General features: G+C 46.5%; 4 protein-coding genes across 7 annotated transcripts; 1 reads left to right on the forward strand and 3 right to left on the reverse strand.

Annotated features, from left to right (window-relative positions):
- Positions 1-1,618: 1,618 nt before the first annotated feature.
- LOC148392559 (apolipoprotein E-like) lies at positions 1,619-6,005 on the forward strand. The gene is made up of 4 exons (XM_088386757.1): positions 1,619-4,707; positions 4,798-4,842; positions 4,954-5,104; positions 5,286-6,005. The coding sequence occupies exons 2-4, from the start codon at positions 4,803-4,805 to the stop codon at positions 5,836-5,838; spliced, it is 744 nt and encodes a 247-aa protein (XP_088242883.1). The 5' UTR covers positions 1,619-4,707; positions 4,798-4,802; the 3' UTR covers positions 5,839-6,005.
- LOC148392560 (uncharacterized) lies at positions 1,781-3,382 on the reverse strand. The gene is made up of 4 exons (XM_088386755.1): positions 3,257-3,382; positions 3,123-3,173; positions 2,628-2,778; positions 1,781-2,556 (listed from the first exon to the last, which is right to left on the reverse strand). The coding sequence occupies exons 2-4, from the start codon at positions 3,160-3,162 to the stop codon at positions 1,983-1,985; spliced, it is 765 nt and encodes a 254-aa protein (XP_088242881.1). The 5' UTR covers positions 3,163-3,173; positions 3,257-3,382; the 3' UTR covers positions 1,781-1,982.
- A 5,067-nt stretch (positions 6,006-11,072) lies between the features above and the next one.
- Positions 11,073-16,081, reverse strand: tomm40 (translocase of outer mitochondrial membrane 40 homolog (yeast)). Of its 3 annotated transcripts, none has more exons than XM_088387278.1 (9): positions 15,923-16,081; positions 14,766-14,995; positions 14,168-14,328; positions 13,735-13,836; positions 13,550-13,655; positions 13,351-13,473; positions 12,059-12,135; positions 11,661-11,763; positions 11,073-11,581 (listed from the first exon to the last, which is right to left on the reverse strand). In XM_088387278.1, the coding sequence occupies exons 2-9, from the start codon at positions 14,974-14,976 to the stop codon at positions 11,442-11,444; spliced, it is 1,023 nt and encodes a 340-aa protein (XP_088243404.1). In that variant the 5' UTR covers positions 14,977-14,995; positions 15,923-16,081; the 3' UTR covers positions 11,073-11,441. The 3 variants fall into 3 exon arrangements, with proteins under 3 accessions (XP_088243404.1, XP_088243403.1, XP_088243405.1); XM_088387277.1 differs by lacking the exon at positions 15,923-16,081 and adding an exon at positions 15,550-15,720; XM_088387279.1 differs by lacking the exons at positions 11,073-11,581; positions 15,923-16,081 and adding an exon at positions 15,550-15,768 and having other exon boundaries at positions 11,667-11,786.
- A 1,793-nt stretch (positions 16,082-17,874) lies between these two features.
- On the reverse strand, positions 17,875-21,624 carry LOC148392562 (putative ATP-dependent RNA helicase DDX6). Of its 2 annotated transcripts, none has more exons than XM_088387276.1 (12): positions 21,541-21,624; positions 20,453-21,032; positions 20,307-20,370; positions 20,091-20,195; positions 19,792-19,921; positions 19,519-19,665; positions 19,154-19,248; positions 18,963-19,085; positions 18,756-18,884; positions 18,456-18,636; positions 18,275-18,376; positions 17,875-18,089 (listed from the first exon to the last, which is right to left on the reverse strand). In XM_088387276.1, the coding sequence occupies exons 2-12, from the start codon at positions 20,599-20,601 to the stop codon at positions 17,884-17,886; spliced, it is 1,431 nt and encodes a 476-aa protein (XP_088243402.1). In that variant the 5' UTR covers positions 20,602-21,032; positions 21,541-21,624; the 3' UTR covers positions 17,875-17,883. The 2 variants fall into 2 exon arrangements, with proteins under 2 accessions (XP_088243402.1, XP_088243401.1); XM_088387275.1 differs by lacking the exon at positions 21,541-21,624 and adding an exon at positions 21,353-21,528.
- Positions 21,625-21,898: the final 274 nt, after the last annotated feature.

A 21,898-nucleotide genomic window follows, 5' to 3' on the forward strand; every position in this document is an offset into this window, starting at 1 on the left:
GGTTCTAAACACCTAATTGCATGTGTGCAGCAGTAGGAAGAACTTTTTGAATGCAGCTGTAGTTAGGCGTGTGATAAATGTGTTGTGGTCCTTGCCCTTTGGGACTTTGAGATAATTTGGTACAGGAACAAAGTTTAGTGGAGTTGGCTTGCTCGGGTAATTAGCACCACGTCGTGATAACGCATGATAACCATGCATGATGGGGGTGGGGAGGGGACCTCCTCACAAGTGAGCGAAACAAATGTTGGCATTTTCTTGGGTGGCACTTTTAGAGTTGCCGCCGCTGTTGTGCTGTGTGTCGTTGCCGAAACACTCATCATCCCCATGTGACACTGCTAAACATGGATTAGTTCTTTTTTGTTGCTGTCGCAGAGGAATTGAAACAAAAGGTCTTTTGTAAGCGTGAACGGGGGAAGGAGGAGGAAGCAAGAGTGATACAGTAGAAGCCCTGACGGAGTGAAAAAGAACAAAGTCGGGGGGGACTGTGTCAACGGTCGTCTGAGCCAATGTCGGATGACGCGGATTATTAGCGGTCAGATGATCTTTCTCAGATGTCGACACTTTCTGCATATGTTTTTGAAAATCACCGTCAGAGTTGAGCAAAGGCCTGTCAAAACAATACTGCTGTCATGCGCATGCCGGTACAAAACGAAACAAAACGAAACAAAACAAAACAAAACAAAACAAAACAAAACAAAACAAAACAAAACAAAACAAAACAAAACAAAACAATCACTCAAATCTCTGCCAGGTTTTGTGCATCCTTTTTTTTTTGCACTCGATGAAATTTTCAAAACAATCGGTTGACAACATTTTGGCCAAAGGCGAGGAAGTAAGTGCAGTCGGTTGCGATCTGTGCGCTAACACTGCTGTTAACCTCAGCCTAGCAGCCGTCCGTGCTTGGGTCTTAACCCTCAAGTGAGGCTAGATCGTCATTTATACTTTTCTGATTAGTCAAATATGTGCCTTTGCTCACTAAAATTGGCTTGGAGATGTTTAGCATTTTAAATGAAGTCATTCGAAGTTCTTCCTGATGTTTCACCCCAAATCTGAATATCCACAACTTTTTTGGAGTGGCGCGTCTGGATGGAAAATTCCTACAAGTATGATAAGTTGCTTGATTAAAATGTGCTATCTCAGCCAAAACAGCTCGCATGCTGGGTGAACCTTGCTCCGAAACAGTCGGAGGCACAAGAGTGGAATGTTGTTTGCAACTGTTTAGCCGCACAGCGTGGGCGCAATCAGCCAGCAGGCACGGTGGCACGAATAAAAACGCAAACAGGATGTCTTCTCCAACTTCCAGTAAGCCAGCATGTCCCTTCCAGCCCCGTTGCGGTGTTGCAACTCTGACACGCACAAAGCCTCAACATGTCGGCCTTCCACCGCTTGCCAGGAACAAAGTTTCCCGCTTCTGATGAATAGAACAAACGTTTTTTTGTTTATTTTGTTTTGCGTTGACTAGATTGTGTCGGTCAGTGTGCCCGGCGCGAGTGATCGAGCGCCACCGCCATTTTTTTACCCGAAGGCGGGTTCCTGTACTTTTGTTGACGTCATTGAGAGGTTTGCATGCTTCAGCTCAAGCGCAGCTGTGAACAAAAGTGGGAACGAAAGATCAACCAGCACTCGTTGCGCATTTGTCTCTCTGCGTGCTAGCAAACTTTAGCAAGCTCTCGTTTTGTGCAGTCGCGGTACGGTGTTAGTGATGGGCAGCCATGTTTATTCTGCAGTGGTCGTTAGGCAAGGTCGTCTCGCAAAGGCAAGGCGAGTTAGTAAGTCACAAGTTGTTTGTTTGTTTGTTTGTTTTAAGGGCTTTATTTTGATTGAGATGGAAGCCTGCTTGGAACAGACCAACACTGTGTACTTCTGTAAACCATGAACTTTTGGAGATACTGATGAGCTTGCGTTGCCCCTCGGTTGACGAACTTGACGGCCTCTTGAGAGAACTTTGACTTCAGTTTGTTGTTGTTAACAAAGCAGTAGACTTAGTTGGCGTTGACAAAGGAGTCGTAGAGGGCAGTCAGACGAGCCTGGAGGTCCTGGGCGTAGGGGTCCAGGGTCTCCCTCATCTCTCCGATGTAAGGGGTGGCCAGGTCTCTCATCTGCTGGGCTCTCTGGGTCACCTCGGCCTGGAGCTTCTCAGCCATTGGGGACACGCTGTCCTTGAAGGTCTTCAGGTGCTGGTCCACCTTCTGCATCAACTCTTCGGTGTGGGGCCCCAGCTGAGCCTGCAGATCAGACACGGTCTGATCCAGATTGGCCTTGATCTCCTCGCTCCTCCTCACGATTTCGCTCCTCAGGGTCTCGGAATCCATGGCGAGAAGCTGGTTCAGCTCCGACTGGATCTGGTCCATTCTTTCTTGGATCTGGACCTTCATGGTGTTGGTGTAGGGCTCTATCTTTTCACGGACGGTGTTCAGCTCCAGGGTCACGCGCTCCTTCAGCGTATCGGCCTCGGCGCTCACCTTGGCAATCAGCTCCTTGGCCGCAGGGGGGAGCTGCTCGTGCAGGGTGACGGCATACTGGTTGGCCATGTCGGTGCCATCAGTAAGCCGGGCGCTGATGGAAAGCAACCGTCAAACAGCAGAACTTGCAACGCAAGTTAACGCGAGGAGTGCCTGGTGGCATACCTAAATTCCTGTCCCAACTGAGACTTCTTGATCATCTGGATGGTGTCGTCGGCCGTCTGGGTGGCCTTGGCGACGTACTCCCAGAAGGCGTCAGTCAGCACCTCCAGCTGGGGCTTGGGTGCATCAGCATGGAAGAAGTTGGCGTTGCAGCCTGGAGAATGAACGCACAGCAAATCAGAGTCACTCACTCTGCACAATTGCTGACCCACATCGGAGGGTCCACTTCATGGATCATCTGGCGTCATACAACTAGGACGCTGTTGTTGAGCACACCTCATCAAAGCTGAGTTCAAGGTATCAAATTCCTTTTCTTTGGCTTTTTGAGGTTTACTCTGAGAGTAGGACCGGCCTTAGCGAGAGTACAAGCCCGACTACATTTTGAATTTAAGGTCAATAGAAAGAAACATTCTCCCTTGGATAGACTTTAGATGATCCTTCCCGGAAAATTGTTTCCTTCAGAAGATCACTCGCATGAATGTGTGGCTTTCAACTCACCGGTGAAAACGGCCAGAACCAGGACAGCGAGGACCTTCATGGTTGTTGGATCTAGAGCGACAAGATGCGCCACATTTTAGCCCCGCAGGAAGGAGGAAGGGAGAAGACACTCTGAGGATCTGCTGTGGTCTTACCTGTGAGAGTATCTGCCAGTAAAACTCTGCAGTGCTTCTGCTCAACCGATGCGCCGCCGCAGCTTTTATAGCAAAACCGACGCTAATAATCCCAAAGTCCAGGCCGCATGTGCCTTGCTGTCACTCGCTATCTGATGTCCTAAGCAAAGCAGGCATCCCGCTAGATTTTGTGTTCTTTCTCATGATTTTCAACTCCCAAGGAATGTTATCTAGATGTTCTGATGTAAAGCTGATTAGATAGCGGCAAAAAAATAAAATAAAATAAGGGAAATATACCACTTGCTCTCCCATTGCCAGCTCACTAAGCATGGCTTCAGTTTCTGGGTCAAAGTTCACATGACAGCCACCATGCGTCAATCCGACCAAGGGTCGCTCGACTGTGCCTTCGTCAGCCTCGAAAGGTGTCGGCCTTAAATGTCAAATGACGTCAAAAGACAAAAGCGCACGCTTCCTTGCTCCCAGATGTCACGATTGACCGAGCGCAAGGTCAAAGCCAAACGACAAATATTTTAGATTAGCTTCATTCTTCCGTTGACTTTGCAAATTGTTGGACAGTCTCTCTTGTACGTTTCTTTTACTGTGGGCAAAATGTTTGAAATGTCAACAAACTCTGATCTTGTCAAAAATGACAGCATTTCATTTCACGTTTATTGATTATGTATCAAAAAACTGTATTTTAGGAGCTTGTTTGTTTTTGACACTGTTGTTTGTGTTCACTGACACTTAAGCGTGATTAGGAAGCCAAATCACAAGATTCCAAGCAAAGCAAAATGATACTGTACACCGTCCTAGCTATCTAGTAAATAGCAGCCTAGTCTGATTTCGCCTTTGATTTGGTCCAAAGGTTTTTTGTCCAGTTCAAAGTATGATGGCCTGCACCCTGACACACTCAGGAGCTGATTGGCGTGCTAGGCTTGAACTAAACATGAATCTCGGTAGGGGTCACCTTTGACGGTGTTGGAAAATGTTATCTCTTGGAAGTGAAGGCACCTCAATTGCCCTCGTGTCAACTATTATCAATTATTTGTGTCTAACTTCTTCAACGCCTGTTCGTTTTTTTTCTAAGGACAAACATTTTCACACAAATCAAACTTACACCAGGTTAGTAAAATTTCAGCCCATTATATGAAGTCTGTGTAGGTCAAATGTATGGTTGCGCACTTTAATCAATGAAATATGAGCATATTGATTTTCTCACTAACAGAGACTCTGGAACTTATTTTCCACAGTGGTGTGAACGTGAAAGCACCACAAAAGACTCAAGTCCTCCTTTATAGTTGTGTTTGGCGTGGCATCTTCAGCCCGCCTCAGCCAAGTCCTGTGACCCGTTTGTGACAACATGGCAGGGACTCCTGGACTTTGCCTCCTGGACAACAACTGTCAGACCTCTTCAGTATAAATAGGCAACGCAAGCGGACACGATCCACAAAGAGACGCACACACGACAGCAGGTGAGGATTTGGCGGGCTTTCTCATTCAACAAAAATTCTCACTCTCACATGCCGTTGAACTTTAGCCGACATGCCTTTTTGTGTTTCCAGCAGTCATGAGGGTCTTTGTTTTGCTCGCTTTGGCTCTGGTTTCTGGTAAGTCATAAGCTCCAAACTGATGGGCACCATATCGCAATACTGTTGATATCGTGAGCCAAAATGTTGTTCGTTATGGAAAACTCTCTGTTATCTGCTTTCCCGCGACAGGCTGCAATGGCAACTTGTTCCACGCTGATGCGCCCAAGCCTCCTATGGAGGCTCTGACCGACGCATTCTGGGACTACATCGCCAAGGCCAGCAAGACGGCCGACGACACCCTGGAGATGGTGATGAAGTCGGAGTTTGGAGCTGAAGTCAAGTAAGTTGCTCTGGCATATGCAATTTGATCAAATGTTGATGGAATTGGACATACAAAATTGCTGTATCTTGACCCCAGTGATATCAGAGCTCATTTGTCATATCACCTAATAAACTCTTTGATTGACAACCCTCTGAAAGAAACCAACATTGAGCTAATCTTTGTCTGTTTGCTTTTGCAGCGCTCAGCTAGCCGAGACCGCTGACATGGCCAGCAAGTACGCCAGCGCCCTGAAGGAGAAGCTCCCCCTGGCCGCTCAGGGCCTGGTGGCCAAGATCAGCCGCGAGGCAGACGTCTTGAAAAAGGTGCTGAGCCAGGACCTGGGCTCAGTCACCAAGAAGGTTGAGCTGTACTCGAATGACGTGAAGGCACAGATTCAGGAGAGGCTGGATCAGCTGAGGCAGGGGCTGACGGCTTACGCCGACAACGTGGATTCGGACATCCTCAAGTGGCACAGCGAGGAGCTGATGGCCGGCCTGATGAGCAGCATCTCCGACGCGGAGCGCAAACTCCAGCCCTTCACAGAGGAACTGATGAATCAGGTTGACGCACACCTGGTGGCCTTCCAGCACAACATCAGCCCCATGGCCGACAGGTTGCAGACAGAGCTTTACCACGGAAGCAGACAGGTGCAACGTGTGGTGGCCCCCTATGCCGAAGACCTGAAGGAGAAACTGGACCATTTCACGATAGATCTCCAGAAACACCTCAAGGCCTTGGTCATCAGCAACTAAGTCCAACCCGGGATTCGCTTTGAAATGTCATCCCAATTGCACTCTCACTGAAATCTAATGTCTATATATCCCTCAACTCAATTTCTGGACAATTATTTATTTTTTTGAACTCTGTTGCTGTGTGATTATTTTTTTAAGCAAAATAAATACAATTCTCATCAAACAAACAGGTTGAATTCTTTTCAATAGATGTCCTTTTGGATATGCACATTGTCTCCAGAAAGGAATAGTACTTCAACAATACAAACGTCAACATATCAATACAATGCGCCGTTGCTGTATCGTGATTTGGTTGATATCACAGGTAAACTATAACGGTTGAGTTTTACTATTATGTGTATTCTAACAAGGTTTCCTTTTGTTTTCTCTTCTCAGCAAGTTGTATGGGTGTGTTGTTTTTTCCAAGAAGACATTAAGGTCTTATTTTGACTGGGCGGCCGTGGTCCCATCCTTGTCTCGACATGTCCTGATGACGCAACGTTGCGGCCGCATTGTTGCTTTTATTCAGCATGTTGTGGCACGCCGTAAAGCTGGATCTCACAAACACACCAAAATGTTCTGTCAGCAACTTTTGACCAATCACTCTTTGAAACACTGAATCGTTACAAGAATAAACATTTTATTGAAAGTGAACATTATCTACAAGACTTTTTTTGGGGGGGGAGGTTCCTTCCTTACCTGTAAGGAGTTGCGACAACGCCATTCGACATTTGTCCTCAGGTGACTCGCTCGGCCTCCAACGTGGAGGCTCAGAGTTCACTGAGTGAAAATGTCTCCACTCCTTCAAGTTGCTTTTATGATTCTTAAGCGCATGATTTCATCTTCTCCTATCTTGCGTGAAACACAGCTGCTCCAAATCTTGACTGACAACAAATCAGAGAAAGTCATTGTTGATTTGACCTGAATATATAATCCAAATGACGAAAGAGGGAGATTTGAAGTTTGAATTTTAGGATTTAGATTATGCTTTGAGACAGGGTTAAGGTTTCAACTTTGTTTGGGTATTAAGTTAGCCGATTTGAAACTAGTTTAGCGGTTTGATTTAGTTTTATAATTTGTGTTTTTCTTGTGTCATTTCAATTGTTTTGTCTCTAAGGCGGTAAGAAGTGTCACAAACTGAACGCTATGTGTTGTAGAATGGCAAGCAGGTGTCCCTAATATTGTGGCCAGGCAGACGAGACATGACTTGACTTGCTGTTGTTTTGCCAAAAAAGGCCCCAGGTGGTACTTAACAGCCCCGCAGACAGGCCTGACGATTGAATGTGGCCTGGCTGCCTTTGAGCAAGATGAGTCTTGTCGCTGGCCTTTTGACTCAAGTTGGAGATAAGCGCTGGCAGCTACCCTTCTGATTGGTCTTCTTCCATCCATCCATCCATCCATCCATCCATCCATCCATCCATCCATCCATCCATCCATCCATCCATCCATCCATCCATCCATCCATCCATCCATCCATCCATCCATCCATTTTCTTCTGCTTATCCAGGGTTGGGTTGCGGGGGCAGCAGCTTTAGGAGGGACTCCCAGACTTCCCTCTCCCCAGCCACTTCATCCAGCTCATCCCGGGGGGATCCCAAGGCGTTCCCAGGCCAGTCGAGAGACATAGACTATCCAGCATGTCCTGGGTTGTCCATGGGGTCTCCTACCGGTGGGACATGCCCGGAACACCTCCCCAGGGAGGCGTCTAGGAGGCATCCTGATGAGATACCCGAGCCACCTCATCTCGCTCCTCTCAACGTGGAGGAGCAGTGGCTCTACTCCGAGTCTCTCCCGGATGACCGAGCTTCTCACCTTATCTCTAAGGGAGAGCCTGGATATCCTGCGGAGGAAACTCATTTCGGCCTCTTGTATCCGGGATCTCGTTCTTTCGGTCACGACCCATAGCTCGTGACCATAGGTAGGAGGTAGGAGCGTAGATCGACCGGTAAATTGAGAGCTTTGTCTTTTGGCTCAGCCCTCTCTTTACCACGACGGACTGGTCCGCAATACTGCTGACGCTGCACCGATCCGCCTGTCGATCTCGTGCTCTATCCTGGCCTCACTCGTGAACAAGACCCCAAGATACTTGAACTCCTCCACTTGGGGCAGGATCTCATCGCCGATCTGGAGAGGGCATTCCACCCTTTTCCGACCGAGAACCATGAACTCGGATTTGGAGGTGCTGACCCTTATCCTGACCGCTTCACACTCGGCTGCGAACCGCTCCAGTGAGAGCTGGAGATCATAGCTTGAAGAAGCCAACAGCACCACTTTGTATGCAAAAAGCAGAGACGTGATGCTGAGGTCCCAAAACCGGTCACCCTCAACGCCGAGGCTGCGCCTAGAAATTCTGTCCATAAAAATTATGAACAGAATCGGTGACAAAGGGCAGCCTTGGCGGAGTCCAACCCTCACTGTGGACAAATCCGACTTACTGCCGGAAACGCGGACCAAACTCTGGCATTGGTGATACAGGGACCGAACCGCCCTTATCAGTTGGCTCGGCACCCCGTACTCCCGAAGCACCCTCCACAGAACTTCCCGAGGGACACAGTCAAACGCCTTCTCCAAGTCCACAAAATACATGTGGACTGGTTGGGCGAACTCCCATGCCCCTTCGAGGATCCTGCCGAGGGTGTAGACCTGGTCCACGGTTCCACGGCCAGGACGAAAGCCACACTGCTCCTTCTGAATCCGAGGTTCAACCTCCCCACGGACCCTCTTCTCCAGCACCCCTGAATAGACCTTACCAGGGAGGCTGAGGAGTGTGATTCCCCTGTAATTGAAACACACCCTCCGGTCCCCCTTCTTAAAGAGGGGAACCACCACCCCAGTCTGCCAATCCAGAGGTACCGTCCCCGATGTCCATGCAATGTTGTAGAGGCGTGTCAGCTATGGCACCCCCACAACATCCAGAGCCTTTAAGAACTCCGGGCGGATCTCATCCACCCCTGGGGCCTTGCCCCCGAGGAGTTTTTTAACTACCTCAGTGACTTCGACCCCAGAGATTGGAGAGTCCGCCTCAGAGTCTTCAGCCCTGCTTCCACAATGGAAGGCGTGTAGGTGGAATTGAGGAGGTCTTTGAAGTATTCTCCCCACCGACTCACGACGTCCTGAGTTGAGGTCAGCAGCACGCCATCTCCACTCTAAACAGTGTTGACGGTGCACTGCGTCCCCCTCCTGAGACGCCGGATGGTGGACCAGAATTTCCTTGAAGCCGTCCGGAAATCATTCTCCATGGCCTCGCCAAACTCCTCCCACACCCGGGTTTTTGCCTCAGCAACCGCCGAAGCCGTGTTCCGCTTGGCCATCCAGTACTTGTCAGCTGCCTCTGGAGTCCCGCAGGCCAAAACGGCCCAATAGGACTCCTTCTTCAGCTTGACGGCATCCCTTACCACCGGTGTCCAACAACGGGTTCGGGGATTGCCGCCACGACAGGCACCAACGACCTTATGGCCACAGCTCTGGTCGGCTGCCTCAACAATGGAGGTGCGGAACATGGTCCAGTCTGACTCAATGTCCCCCGCCTCCTCCGGGACGTGGGAAAAGCTCTGCTAGAGGTGGTTTTTGAAGCTCTTTCTGACAGGGGATTCTGCCAGATGTTCCCAGCAGACCCTCACAGTACGTTTGGGCCTGCCAGGTCGGACCGGCATCTTCCCCACCATCTGAGCCAACCCACCACCAGGTGGTGATCAGTTGACAGCTCCGCCCTTCTCTTCACCCGAGCGTCCAAAACGTGGCCGCTAATCCGATGACACGACTACAAAGTCAATCATCGAACTGCGGCCTAGGGTGTCCTGGTGCCAAGTGCACACATGGACATCCTTATGCTTGAACATGGTGTTCATTACTGACAATCCATGTCGAGCATAGAATTCCAATAATAGAACACCACTCGGGTTCAGCTCAGGGGGGCTGTTCCTCCCAATCACGCCCTTCCAGGTCTCACTGTCATTGCCCATGTGAACATTGAAGTCACCCAGTAGAACAATGGAGTCCCCAGAAGGAGCGCTCTCCAGCACTTCTTCCAGTAAGGGTGGGTACTCTGAGCTGCTGTTTGGTGCATAGACACAAACAACAGTCAGGACCCGTCCTCCACACCCGAAGGCGGAGGGAGGCTACCCTCTCGTTCGCCGGGGTGAACCCCAATGTGCAGGCGCCCAGCTGGGGGGCAATAAGTATACCCACACCTGGTCGACGCCTTTCACCGTGGGCAACTCCAGAGTGGAAGAGAGTCCAGCCCCTCTTGAGAGGGCTTGTACCGGAACCCGAACTGTGTGTGGAGGCAAGTCCAACTACCGTATTTATTCTAATTATCGCCCATATTCTAATAATCGTAATAATTGAATAATAGCCTATATTCTATCCCAGGGCGATAATTAGAATAAAGACGGTATGTCTAGTCGGAACCTTTCTGCCTCGCACACCAGCTCGGGCTCCTTTCCAGCCAGAGAGGTGACATTGATTGTCCCATAAGCGAGCTTCTGCAGCCGGGGATTGGACCGCCAAGGTTCCCACCCTTGGCCGCCGCCCAACTCACGATGCACCCGACCCCTTTGGCCCCTCCCACAGGTGGTGAGCCCATGGAAAGGGGGACCCACGTTTCCTTTTCGGGCTGTGCCCCATGGGCGAGGGCCCAGCCACCAGATGCTCGCCTTTGAGCCCCACCTCCAGGCCTGGCTCCAGAGGGGGGCCCCAGTGACCCGCGTCCGGGCGAGGGAAATCTGAGTCCATATGTCTTTTTCGTTATAAGGGGCTTTTTGAGCTGTGCTTTGTCTGGCCTCTCACCTGCGGCCCTTTTGCCATGGATGACGCTACCAGGGGCATGAAGCCCCAGACAACATGGCTCCTAGGATCGTTGGGACACGCAAACCCTTCCACCACGGTAAGGTGACGACTCACGGAGGTCTTCTTCCTTTTCTTTCATTTTTCCAAGAACCTACCAGAGCCACAATGAACATCTCAAACAAATCAAGCATAAGGACGAGAGGAGAGTTGTTGCTTGAAAGTTTTTGAATTAGGGTTTCAAACTAAGGTTAGGGTTCCAGTGTAGGGTTTCAAACTAGCGTTAGGGTTTCAAATTGGAGTTTCAAACTAGGGTTAGGGATTCAAATTAGGTTGTTTGAAACACTACACTGAAACCCTAACCGTAGTTTGAAATCCTACATTGAAACCCTAACCCTAACTTAAAACCCTAATTTGAATCCCTTGTTCTGGATTGAAACCCAAATCTAAGTAAGAACGAGCCTCGGGCATTGTTAGAAAAAGTAATGACATTTATTTGTGTTCATCACACACGATCACCATATATTACGTTTACGCACAGACTTGGTTGGATTCTTCCCCCGCCCTGACGCGGGCGTCCTTCCAAAAGTAAAGAAAAGCGCACTACACCACGCAGGCGCGGCCAGTCCCAGGTCCTAGGTGGTCTCGTCGGTCAGTCACGTCTCTTTGACGTCTTCCCCGGGAATCACAGTAGTAAAAGAGCGTCTCTGAATGTAAGGTTTGGAAAAACTTGTTCCGGGTTCCCGTGTGCGTTTGCGTGTGAATGTGTCTCCGACCGAGCCAAGGACCACGAGCCGGGTCCTGGGGGGCAGGGGTGACGTTTCCATTTCTGACCCCCTCTAGCCGATGACGACGCTGAAGCCGCACTGGAACTTGTTCTTGCGGTGATTGAGGAAGGCTCCCAGTGCTACCGTGAGCGGCAGAGGCGGCAGCTTCTTCTCCAGCGTGGCGCCTACCACCCAGTTGCTGTCCACCGAGCCTGGAGGAGGACGCCGGGGCCCCGCCCGCGACAGCTCCGTCAATAGCGTAAACGCAACGCGGCGGCGCAGTGGGCCTACCTTTGAAGAGCAGGTTGGCCTTGGGCACATCTAGCTGGTAGCCCAACGATGTCGTGGTCTCTCGCATCCGCGTGCTGGCTTCAAACTCTACGCCCACTTGTAACTGTGACCGCACAACTAGATTTCCTGTTATCATGTAAGGTACTGTCTGTTTTTTCACTGTTTAAAGGACTATTAAATAACATATCATAGCTGCACATTTAATTTATACCTTTGAACACATAAAATGATAATGCTACATATTTAGTGACAGTGCTTCTTGATTATTTTCTGTTATGCCAACCCCCAAAAACAACACTTTCTGCAAGCCCCCCAACTCTGCAACTAAATAAATGGTTTCTACTTCCTAGACACGTCCCCCCGCCCTCCAAAATAAACATTATCTCCTTGGCGGGTACCTGCTCATTGGCTTTATGGTAGTAGGTGGCGTGACATCCTCCTCCGCCCAACGTCAGCGTGGCCACTGAGTTGTCACCTGACAAAGACAACAAGTAGCGACACAATTAATGGCTAACATCTCACAAATTGATCAGGACTACAGTCAAACCTCTACATAAGATTGCTTAAACATACAAATTATTCAACATACGATGTGAAATTTGATCAAATATTTGACTCAACATCCAAAGTAATTCCTAACATACGTCGTCATGGTTAGCCCGCAAGATGGCGCCATGTCGGGATGATGTCAGCATCACGTTATCATATCTCAAGAAGGCTAATGCAATGGCATAGTAGTAGGGGTGAAAAGAGGAAGAGGGTGATGATTTCAGTAAAACAAGTAATCATCAGAAAACATGAGTGTGGAGTGCATGAGTGATTTTGCAAAAGAATATGGCCGGAACATGTCAACAGTTTCAACAATGAAGCGACGACGATTAAGCAGAAGGAAGCCATCAAAGCGGTCAAGCCATCCAAGGGGATCACCATCATCTCTAAACATTGCAGCCCTACCTCAGAAGAGATGGAACGCCTTTCTTTACAAAAAATCTGCATAGCGGTCAAGTAAAGGTGAGGAGGAAAGTGAAGCAAAGAAAAGAAAGTGAAGATGAGTTCAAGAAAAACATTAAAAACAATATACAAAATGAAAAGCTATTATTTTTAAGTTAACCTTATGTAAGTTGGATAAAAAAAATGAAAATTTCTATAAAATAAGAAACTAACTAACTAACTTAGCTTATAGTTAGTTTGAAGTTCACAGACTAAGTTACAGTAAGTTACGAAACGTAATGTGCCTCTATGTGTCTCAAAGTGACAATAAAAAAAAACTTATTTCTTTGTAATTTGTTTCTTTTAACATGTCTGACATAATGCATTTGTTTTATTGGTAAGTGTAATTATCTGCAGTGTCTCTTAAGGAGTTATCGTTGTTTTTTTTGGTTATGGAACGAATTAAACAAATCACAATGTATTCCTATGGAATTGATCCAAGATACGACTATTTCAACATACAAAGTAGGTCCCGGAACGAATTAAATTCATATGTAGAGGTTTGACTGTATTTTCTCAAAGATATTTAATCGGCTATTTTCTCGTAAAAATATTTTTGGTGCAATTTTGACTATATGGATTATAAATCTAGGACCGGAATTGTTTTCTTTCCTCAAAAACTTTCCCATCAAATGATGACAGTTTTCTTGTAATACGAAGATCTTTATTAAAAACGAGCTAAATCTTTTACTCTTTTTACCTGTGTACCTGCCCAGAAGGGAGGTGACCGTTCCTTCTTCGCCGGGTCTGCGGTGGTAAACCAGCTCGCCACCCAGGGCGAGCGCGGGCGTGATGGACTGCAGATAGTGGGCCACGACGATGCCTGAAGACAAATAAAAAAATGAAGGGGGAAAATAGAGCCAAATGAGCAGCTTAGGACCAGCGCCTTAGCGTCATACCGGAGGCTCCGAGGACATCAGGGTTTCCTAGCGTCAGGGCAGAAGTGAAGTCGCCGCCGTGGTACTCCAGGTTGCACTGCCAGTTGACAAACTTGTGCTGCTGGGTCTGCAACGGAAACACGGGCAAAATGAAGCATGCCGGTTGAACGAGGCTGCTGGTTGAATGAGGCGTGAAAGCCAGTTACCTGGAGGACAACTTTGGAGCGGACGGCCGAGGTGAGTTGGTGGATGATTTGGGCATTGAGGCTCCCCGTATTGTCCATGTCGCCCACCATGACTGGGAAGGACTGATGGTAACAAAAAAAAAAAAAAAAAAAAATATATATATATATATATATATATATATATATATATATATATATATATATATGTGGTTTGTTTTTGTTTTTTAATTTATATATATATATATATATATATATATATATATATATATATATATATATATATATATATATATATATATATATATATATATATGAAATTATAATTGGATCAACTAAAAGGATTGCTTTGTCTTATCCAAAAAATGGTGGCTTATTGTAAAAGACTTGTTTTCTTGAAATGACGCTGGTTAAACGAAGATATTTGCAAAAATAAAGACGCCAGTCGCCGGCCTACCTCGGCCGGTCCGGTCTGTTTGCTGCCAACGTATGTGGAGCCAAATCGATAGCCGGAGTCGCCCAGGGTGCTGAGGGTGATGGTGTGGCTGACCTGGAAGTGGTTACTCAATCCTTTGTTCACCACTAAGCGCACGCCTTCCATCTGGAGAGGGAAGACCTCTGGAAAAAAAACAACACATAAAGTTTTGCAAGTGACATAACGGGTACTAATGAGAATATTAAATACTTTATAAAAACAAACCTTTGATCTCCCATTTTGAATTGATTCTTGCAAAATTATGTAAAAAATGTTGACCTATTCATAATGTAAAGTGTTGATTGCAAAATTACTTTCACCTGAATTCCAACTTTATTCTAGTAGAACGTCAACTTCTTTCAGAAAATGTTTCCCGTTATCCGACTTATTTGTTTTTCCCGCCAGTTTAACCCAACACAAAAATGCTGAGACCGTTACATCGGTGAGTTGTCTTAAAGGGATAAGATTGGCCCGATGTGCCGCATGGTGACGTATTCTAACGGCGAGGCAGCAACTAGTTGACTGTTAGCAACCGGTAAAGCGAGGACCGCTCGGTCCGGTGACTTGCGTGACCGCTTACCTTTACATTTGCGGTGGCACTCTTCGTATGTGCCCGGGTTGGGAAGTGACGACAACTGCGCCACGTCCGTGATCTGCAGCTCGGACGACGACGGGACAGAGGACACGGAGGGCATGGTGAACCCGGGTGGAACTGCAACCAAGCCCGGGACCCCCTGGCCCCCGCCGGCCGGGGTGGGCGCAGGGGAGGTGGCAGCCAGCACACTGCCCATACTCTGAGGACTGTACAGACTGCAAAGATTGGACGGATGATTAATGACTAGCTAACCCTGAATCCTTTCACCAAAGAACACGTTAAGCAAATAATCCATTTGAAGGATCATCGCTGTGAGCTTAATTGTGCGAGCTGTTTGGCAGACCAAAATGCATGAATTAAACATTTATAAATGGTATTAGTTTCAGACTCAAATAAAGGTTTGTTGTTGCACCAAAAACTAATTTATGTCTGTTTTTTAAACAATCAGTCAAACCACCATTGTGCCACCACAACTTGACAGTTTGGTTCAGTTCTTTCACTTCCATGAGAACGAGACGGTGAATGCTTAAGGAGTTGGAATACTCCTGTATAATTTGTACGCCACCCCCGTCAAGCTCACTTCAGAAATGATGGCTAAATTATGGATTCGACAGTTACTAGAGGTCTACTCCTACGAGTGGCAGTAGAATTAGCTTTTAAGCCATGTGACCTTCACACCAAAACCTTAAACACATTGGGATTCTCAACAAGTATTTCGCACAAATCTCAATAACAATTGGACAAAGGAAGGGCAGAGTTAGGCACCTACGGAAACATTAGCATCCATTGAAGTACAGTAGACTGGCTTTTAGTTAAGGCCCAATTTGGTCCGTTTCTCCTCATTCCAATCAAACCGCGTTGGTTGTGGTTGCCACGGTGCAACTCAGAGTTTGCAGCTGTCACAAAGTATTGCGAAGGACACAATAACTTCTCATTTGAGCCGAAGTGGTTCATGCTAGCTAGCATGAGTTAGCTCGCAAGCTAGCTACCTAGCTGGAAACGAAGCCATGTGGATGCCCACGAGATCCCGGCGTCCGGTACGTACAAATACCGACAACAGTCTTCTAAAGTATCCGCTCGTACAAGCAGCTATTATTTTTTGTATGTATGTAATAACGGAATTTGAGGGTTAATTTACTCACGTTAAAGGTTTGGTTGCAGGGGAGGGGGGGACTCAGCACCGGTAAAGTTCACCGCAGAGTCTGTGGCCGTGGTTGACGAGGATCTGTCTACTTCCGGGATCCGAGCCAGCGGGTTGGCTAGGGTCTAGCGGATGTTTCTGGCCATTGGTCAAAATCAACTCCGGATAGACCTTCTTGTATTGACGTCACAGCACCCGGGTCATTCGCCAATCAGCGGGTTCATTCAATCGTCCACTGAATGACATTCCAAGGGTACGTCTAATTTACGCTACATTTCATAAATAAAAGTGCAAGTTTAAAGCTTTAGAATAATTTAAATAGTTTTCTTTATTGTCTTTGGAAAATAGGTGAAAATTAAGTGGATTAAAAACTCACTCGAAGTCCTCGTTTAACAACGGACATTCTCACCAATGACGACTTAAGTCGGAACAAGCCGTTAAATTCCACTAGCAGATGTCATCACTTTACGCAGACCCACAAACGCAATTACCGATTTTAAAATACTTGTAACTTACTTGTAACTTGTTTTCGAGCTTTTGTTGTTGTTTGATCTTCATCATGAGAAATAATGTTTTTTCCTTTTATTTAATTTGTAACACTTCAGCTGGAATTCAGAGTTTTGCTATTCTCAGTCAGACTCTGTCCCTATTCCCTGTGAATATGAGTAGGAACAATGCACAGCATAAATACGTTTTTGTAAATTCTGCATACCATTATGTTGTGCATGCATCCCCCCCCCCCATAATGAAACAAGAACATAAAGCTCAAGTTAGTTTTATTCTTCTCCCAGTAGGCTATAGCAACAGCATATAACAGAAATTCTTGCCCATCTCTCTTTATGGTAACCCAAAAAAATACATAAATCATTGAACGGAACCCGCCTGTTTGCTGGTACCGACTGTAGCAGTCCATAAAAAAACGCGCGTGCACGCGCACACACACACACACACAGACACGCGCGCGCACACACGCACACGCGCACACGCGCGCGCACACGCACACACACACACACACACACACACACACACACACACACACACACACACACACACACACACACACACACACACACACACACACACACACAGATGTTCCTCAACCCCCTCCAGAACCAGACAGCATGGTTAGTACTGCTCCTTGTCAGCAGAATCTGACCCAACACTTTGGTCACAAAAATACAAACATATGTGCGTGTGTGCGTGCGTACAAGATGGGCAGGTTGTAAACCACAGTGAACCAGAACTCTTCACATTGTGTCTTGAGCCATACTTTTACGATATCAGAAGCCATCTTTTGTTTTCTGAAAAAACAATTGAAATGTAAGCATGTAAAAAAGGGTGAACAAATACACACTGCTAAAATCTCAATCCATTTCTAAAATGTGAGACCCCCTGGCGGGCGGCATGCATGATTGGGGAGGGGGGTTGACAAGTGTGGTGGACTTGAGATGACTGTCACGGCACAGAATGCACATAATAGCTGTTGTTGTTTAAGGACTGACACATGAGAAATAGAAAGACGAAAGCACAACATTATCTCTACTGACAATTCTGCATCCTCACAAGTCAGGTCTGTTGTTGTACTACCAAGACTTGCCTGTGGTGGGCAGCACGTGCCCGTGGTGTGTTAAAACTCTGTCGTGAAGGCATGCTTTTTAACTTTGAGGCCTTTTGTATAGAATGCTACAAAACCAGTTACAATACGTGAAAACTCTAACATATGCTCCAAAGTGTACCAATTTGGAAGTCAAGCAAAATGCGGAGTGGTGAAGAGAAGTAAGAAGTCTCAAAAGTTAACCATTGCAGAAAGCTGCCAGAGGATAGGATCATGTACATAAATGTCTAACAGAAATAGTATGTATAAAAATACTGTATATAGGTTCATCTATTTTAGTTTTATGATATGGTGGTGAAACGCCTTTGACACTTGTCAACTTTCCTCCCCAAACTTACCCCATTCCTTCATGGTGCTGCCATTTTTCCATTGCTTGGTGCAGCGTGGGGGTCGTCAGAATCCACAGAGTGAAACTCTGCCACGTAGAGGCTCTTGTCGATATTGCCCGGGATGGGCTTGATGTCGGTGACCAGCTGGTCCTCGATGCTCTTCAGAATGTGGCGGTCCTCCGACGTGATCAGATTGATGGCCAGACCCAGGTGGCCGAAGCGCCCTGAACGAAAGCGTGGAATTGCGATTAAATTCATCCTGAGATGTGGCCGGCCCGTCCCAAATAAAAGACTACATCGGGCCTCACCAAAATGATGACCCCCCCCCCCCCCCCCCTCATCCCCTCCAAGGAGCACAAAAGTAGCCCGGCAGCTTGTTAAAAAAAAATACGGAAGGGCTGGCGGTCACCTGATCTTCCGATTCGATGCAAGTAGGTCTCTGCGCTTTTGGGGAAGTCAAAGTTGATGACCACATTGACCGCCTGGATATCGATCCCCCGCGTGAACAGGTCTGCCAAAAGAGCACGCGTTGGTTGAGCACGCCATCTATTTGGAATTGTTGGCAATGTGCATCGAGTTCCTGTAGCCACCTGTGCACACCAGGTTTCTGCACAGTCCGTTGCGGAAGTCGTGGAACACGCGGTTCCTGTACTCTTGCATCATTTTGGCATGAATGTAGAAGCACGAGTAGCCCAGCTGGGTGATCTTCTTGGCCAGGAGCTCCACCCGCTGGCTGGAGTTGCAAAAGATGATGGACTGGTTGATTTGAAGCTGGAACACAAAAGGTCAAATCATGATTTATATTTTTTACACTTTGGATGTCAAGAGGTGTGTGGCTCAAACAAAAGAGGAGGTTTGGACGGAAAATAATCGAGGAACTTAAGCCTCACCCGGGAGAAGAGCGTATTGAGACAGTGGACCTTCTGCCTCTCGGTCACATATGCGTAATACTGGGTGATGCCCTTCAACGTCAGCTCCTCCATGAGGTTGATCTCATAAGGCTTCTGCAGGTGTTTGTTCTGGATGGGGTTTGGAGGGGAATCTCTAAAAACACTTTTGCTTTGAAATGAGAAGCGTGCAAGTAAAGGTCACCATACCATGAATGTCTGCACACTGATGGGGAACGTTGCTGAGTAGAGCAGAATCTGCCGATTCTTTGGTAAGAAGCTGATGATGTCTTCGATGATGGCCACAAAGTCTTGCGAGAGGAGCTTGTCTGCCTGAACATGTCAGATGTTGAAAAAGTTTGAGAAACACAAAAGGACGATGCGTGTTATGAGAGTCCTACCTCATCCATCACCATCATTTGTAACCTGTCCACTTTAGCCAGACCCTTCTTGATCAAGTCCAGTAATCTTCCAGGTGTGGCAACCACCACGTGCACTGTTGGGACAAAAACGGCCAAAGTGTCACAAACGTATCTAAAACAAAAAAAATATATTACAATTAAAATAATAAACCTTTTCCAACTTTAAATACTGTTTTATACTACAAAGTCAACGTATTTTTCAATTAAAAATTGAAAATGTACACTAGATGTTCCACTCGAGAGCTTGGTCTTTGGTCTTAGACTCGGGCGCCCCTTCCATTTTCCCGTTTGTGGAAAAGCTTGGCCATCTCTGCTTTAGCGAGAGACAAGCGTGCGAGCTGCACCTGTCTCGTCGAGGCGCAAGATGTCATCCCTCAAGTTGGTGCCGCCGGTGGTGGCCATGATCTTGACTCCGCCCAGGTGCTTGCTGAGCTGGATGGCGATTTGGCTCATTTGCAGCGCCAACTCTCGCGTGGGCACGACGACTAAGGCTGCGTGGAGACACACAAGTGAGGAGTCGAGGGGTGACGAGAGCGTGGACAAAGTGAGTCTGACTTCATTATGGAAAGGCAAGGAGGAGGGGGAGTGGTACCGGGAATGAGAAAGCAGACACTGACCTTGAATGTAACTCCTCTTTAGGTCGATTCTCTCCAGGAGCGGAATGAGGTAGGCTCCGCTTTTGCCCGTTCCGTTTTTGGCACGGGCCAAAATATCTCGGCCAGACAAGGCGATGGGGATGCTTTCCTCCTATGAGGGGGCACATGCATGAGAAATGTTTTTTTTTTTTTTTCATGCATAAGTAATGCATCTATAGGTGCAGCGTCCAGTATATGCAGAATCAATGTTTCCTACCAACCCAGTGGTTTGCTACCTGTGTCAAGCAGCAGAAAAATTGTGACAAAAACGGAAAACAGACCTGTACAGGCGAGGGCTTTTCCCATCCCATCTCAAATATTCCCATGAGCAGTTCCCTCTTGAGGCAGTAGTCTTCAAATTCATTTCCCTTGGTGGAGGTCACATCCTGGGATTGGCAAAGTGTAGATTTGTAAATTGAGCAAAATTTGTATGCATTATTATATTTCAAAGCTTAAAATGTTTGGGTACTTAGACTTAATCATTAGGGTTACATTACCGATGTTCTAATTCTGTTGTCTTTTGGAGGAAGTTCTAGGCACTTTTTCCAGTCATCTCCAAACCTAAAGACAAAACACACAAATTTTAGAATGCGAGATGAGAAGAGGCTTTGTACTATGAATTAAATTTCAAAACAAATCTTACTTGATAACGCCACTGCTCTGAGGATTATTGCTCCTCTTCGGGGGCTGCTGGCCACTGAATCCTGCGGTCTGGCTGCCTCTGAGCGGCCCATTCACTGCTTTCATCAAACTGATCATCTGTGCTGGGTTTGCTGTTCTTGCTGCAGCCATTTTTCTTGTCTTTCTCTTTTCTTTATTTGAAATTTACCAGCGCAACTGATTTGTGTTTCTTACTAATACTGAAGTACAGACTAATAAAAAAGGTAAAAATTGCACTGCACTTTGAGCATCTGTCAACAGGGCCCTTGAAAATAAAGAGGCCTGTGTGTGAATAATGCTAATTTACAACGTAACTCTCCCAAAAAAATGGAGAAATTAACATTCATATGAATAAATATATCACAAGAATTGTTATCTAATAGTCCTCTTTATCTTTGCCAGAATTGCAATTCTGTTCATTGATGTGACTAAGGCTGTTGTGTCTGATGAGCTACATTTACTAAATATTTTCAATTCCTTTGATCTTTGTAGTTATTTGACAAACTGGATTCTCCTTTTTTAGTATTGTTGGGATGGTTTGGGATTGGCCAAATCCAGGTCACCTGCCATGACATATAACAAAAAACATTTCTTAAAAGGTAAAGAAATTCTTCAACAAGCCAAATACATGTGGTCACCTGTTGTCAGTCAGTCAAAAGTCACCAACAAATGTGAACTATAATGGGCGTCTCAGACAAAAGTCATTTCATATTTTGATACTCGAGCAGGATAGACAAACAAAGCATCTCGAGAGACTTTTCGAATCAACGTTCAACAAAGTTGGAAACTTTTCCACCGGCAAGCTCAAGTTAGCATGCTATTGTCCTAGCCGCCTTCGATGTTCAAACTACGGTGCTTGAGAACAGTAACGCGTCAAACCTACCTTGAGTTTTCTCACTCCAGCCAAAGTATATTTTCGCTTGTAAGCTTTTAACGTGATATGTATGTCGAGTCCGACAGCAGTTTTGACATTATTTCGCGAAATCTGCTTCAGTCGTAACTTTATATCACTTCTTTGTTGTCTCACATTCAAATTATTGACAATTCAACATGGCCGGGCGCACGACTTACAATTGGTCGGTCGCCTCCGTGGGGGCGGATGGCAACTGACTAATCACATTGCTGCTTCTTTCAGACGGAACCGCTTGATTGGAGTGGACAAGCTTTTCTTTCTATTTTTAGGGGGTGGAACCATAACAGGAAGATTTTAGCTCGATTTCATTTATGATGAATCTCATTTCTGGTTTGCTTTCCCTCACACTTTGAGAAAAAGAAAATGTCAATTGCAGTTATATTAAGAAATGTTAGGTATATTATGAAACGTATGGTCGAAAAAAATTAACACAAGATAAGTTTTTTTTAAATATACTTTTAATTTTTTTTTTTAACAAAAGCAGAACAATACACATGATAGACACTACTTACAAAC

This window comes from Syngnathus floridae, chromosome 10 (genome assembly GCF_059516105.1).
Source record: "Syngnathus floridae isolate MCC-2025c chromosome 10, RoL_Sflo_1.0, whole genome shotgun sequence".
In the NCBI taxonomy this organism is placed as follows: Eukaryota; Metazoa; Chordata; class Actinopteri; order Syngnathiformes; family Syngnathidae; genus Syngnathus; species Syngnathus floridae.

Bases quoted from the DNA above. Each gene is read 5' to 3' on its own strand.
- LOC148392560 (XM_088386755.1), bottom strand. From the start codon at position 3,162: ATGAAGGTCCTCGCTGTCCTGGTTCTGGCCGTTTTCACCG. The intron at 2,779-3,122 runs GTGAGTTGAAAG...TTCATTCTCCAG, and splicing joins GGTTCTGGCCGTTTTCACCG to GCTGCAACGCCAACTTCTTC. The intron at 2,557-2,627 runs GTATGCCACCAG...GCTTTCCATCAG, and splicing joins CAGTTGGGACAGGAATTTAG to CGCCCGGCTTACTGATGGCA.
- LOC148392559 (XM_088386757.1), top strand. From the start codon at position 4,803: ATGAGGGTCTTTGTTTTGCTCGCTTTGGCTCTGGTTTCTG. The intron at 4,843-4,953 runs GTAAGTCATAAG...TTCCCGCGACAG, and splicing joins CGCTTTGGCTCTGGTTTCTG to GCTGCAATGGCAACTTGTTC. The intron at 5,105-5,285 runs GTAAGTTGCTCT...TTGCTTTTGCAG, and splicing joins GAGTTTGGAGCTGAAGTCAA to CGCTCAGCTAGCCGAGACCG.
- tomm40 (XM_088387277.1), bottom strand. From the start codon at position 15,623: ATGAGGAGAAACGGACCAAATTGGGCCTTAACTAAAAGCCAGTCTACT. The intron at 13,474-13,549 runs GTATGACGCTAA...ATTTGTCTTCAG, and splicing joins TGATGTCCTCGGAGCCTCCG to GCATCGTCGTGGCCCACTAT. The intron at 12,136-13,350 runs GTAAAAAGAGTA...TGTCTTTGTCAG, and splicing joins CCTTCTGGGCAGGTACACAG to GTGACAACTCAGTGGCCACG.
- LOC148392562 (XM_088387276.1), bottom strand. From the start codon at position 20,601: ATGGCTGCAGCAAGAACAGCAAACCCAGCACAGATGATCAGTTTGATG. The intron at 19,086-19,153 runs GTAGGACTCTCA...TGACATGTTCAG, and splicing joins AAATGATGGTGATGGATGAG to GCAGACAAGCTCCTCTCGCA. The intron at 18,637-18,755 runs GTGAGGCTTAAG...TTTGTGTTCCAG, and splicing joins TCAATACGCTCTTCTCCCGG to CTTCAAATCAACCAGTCCAT.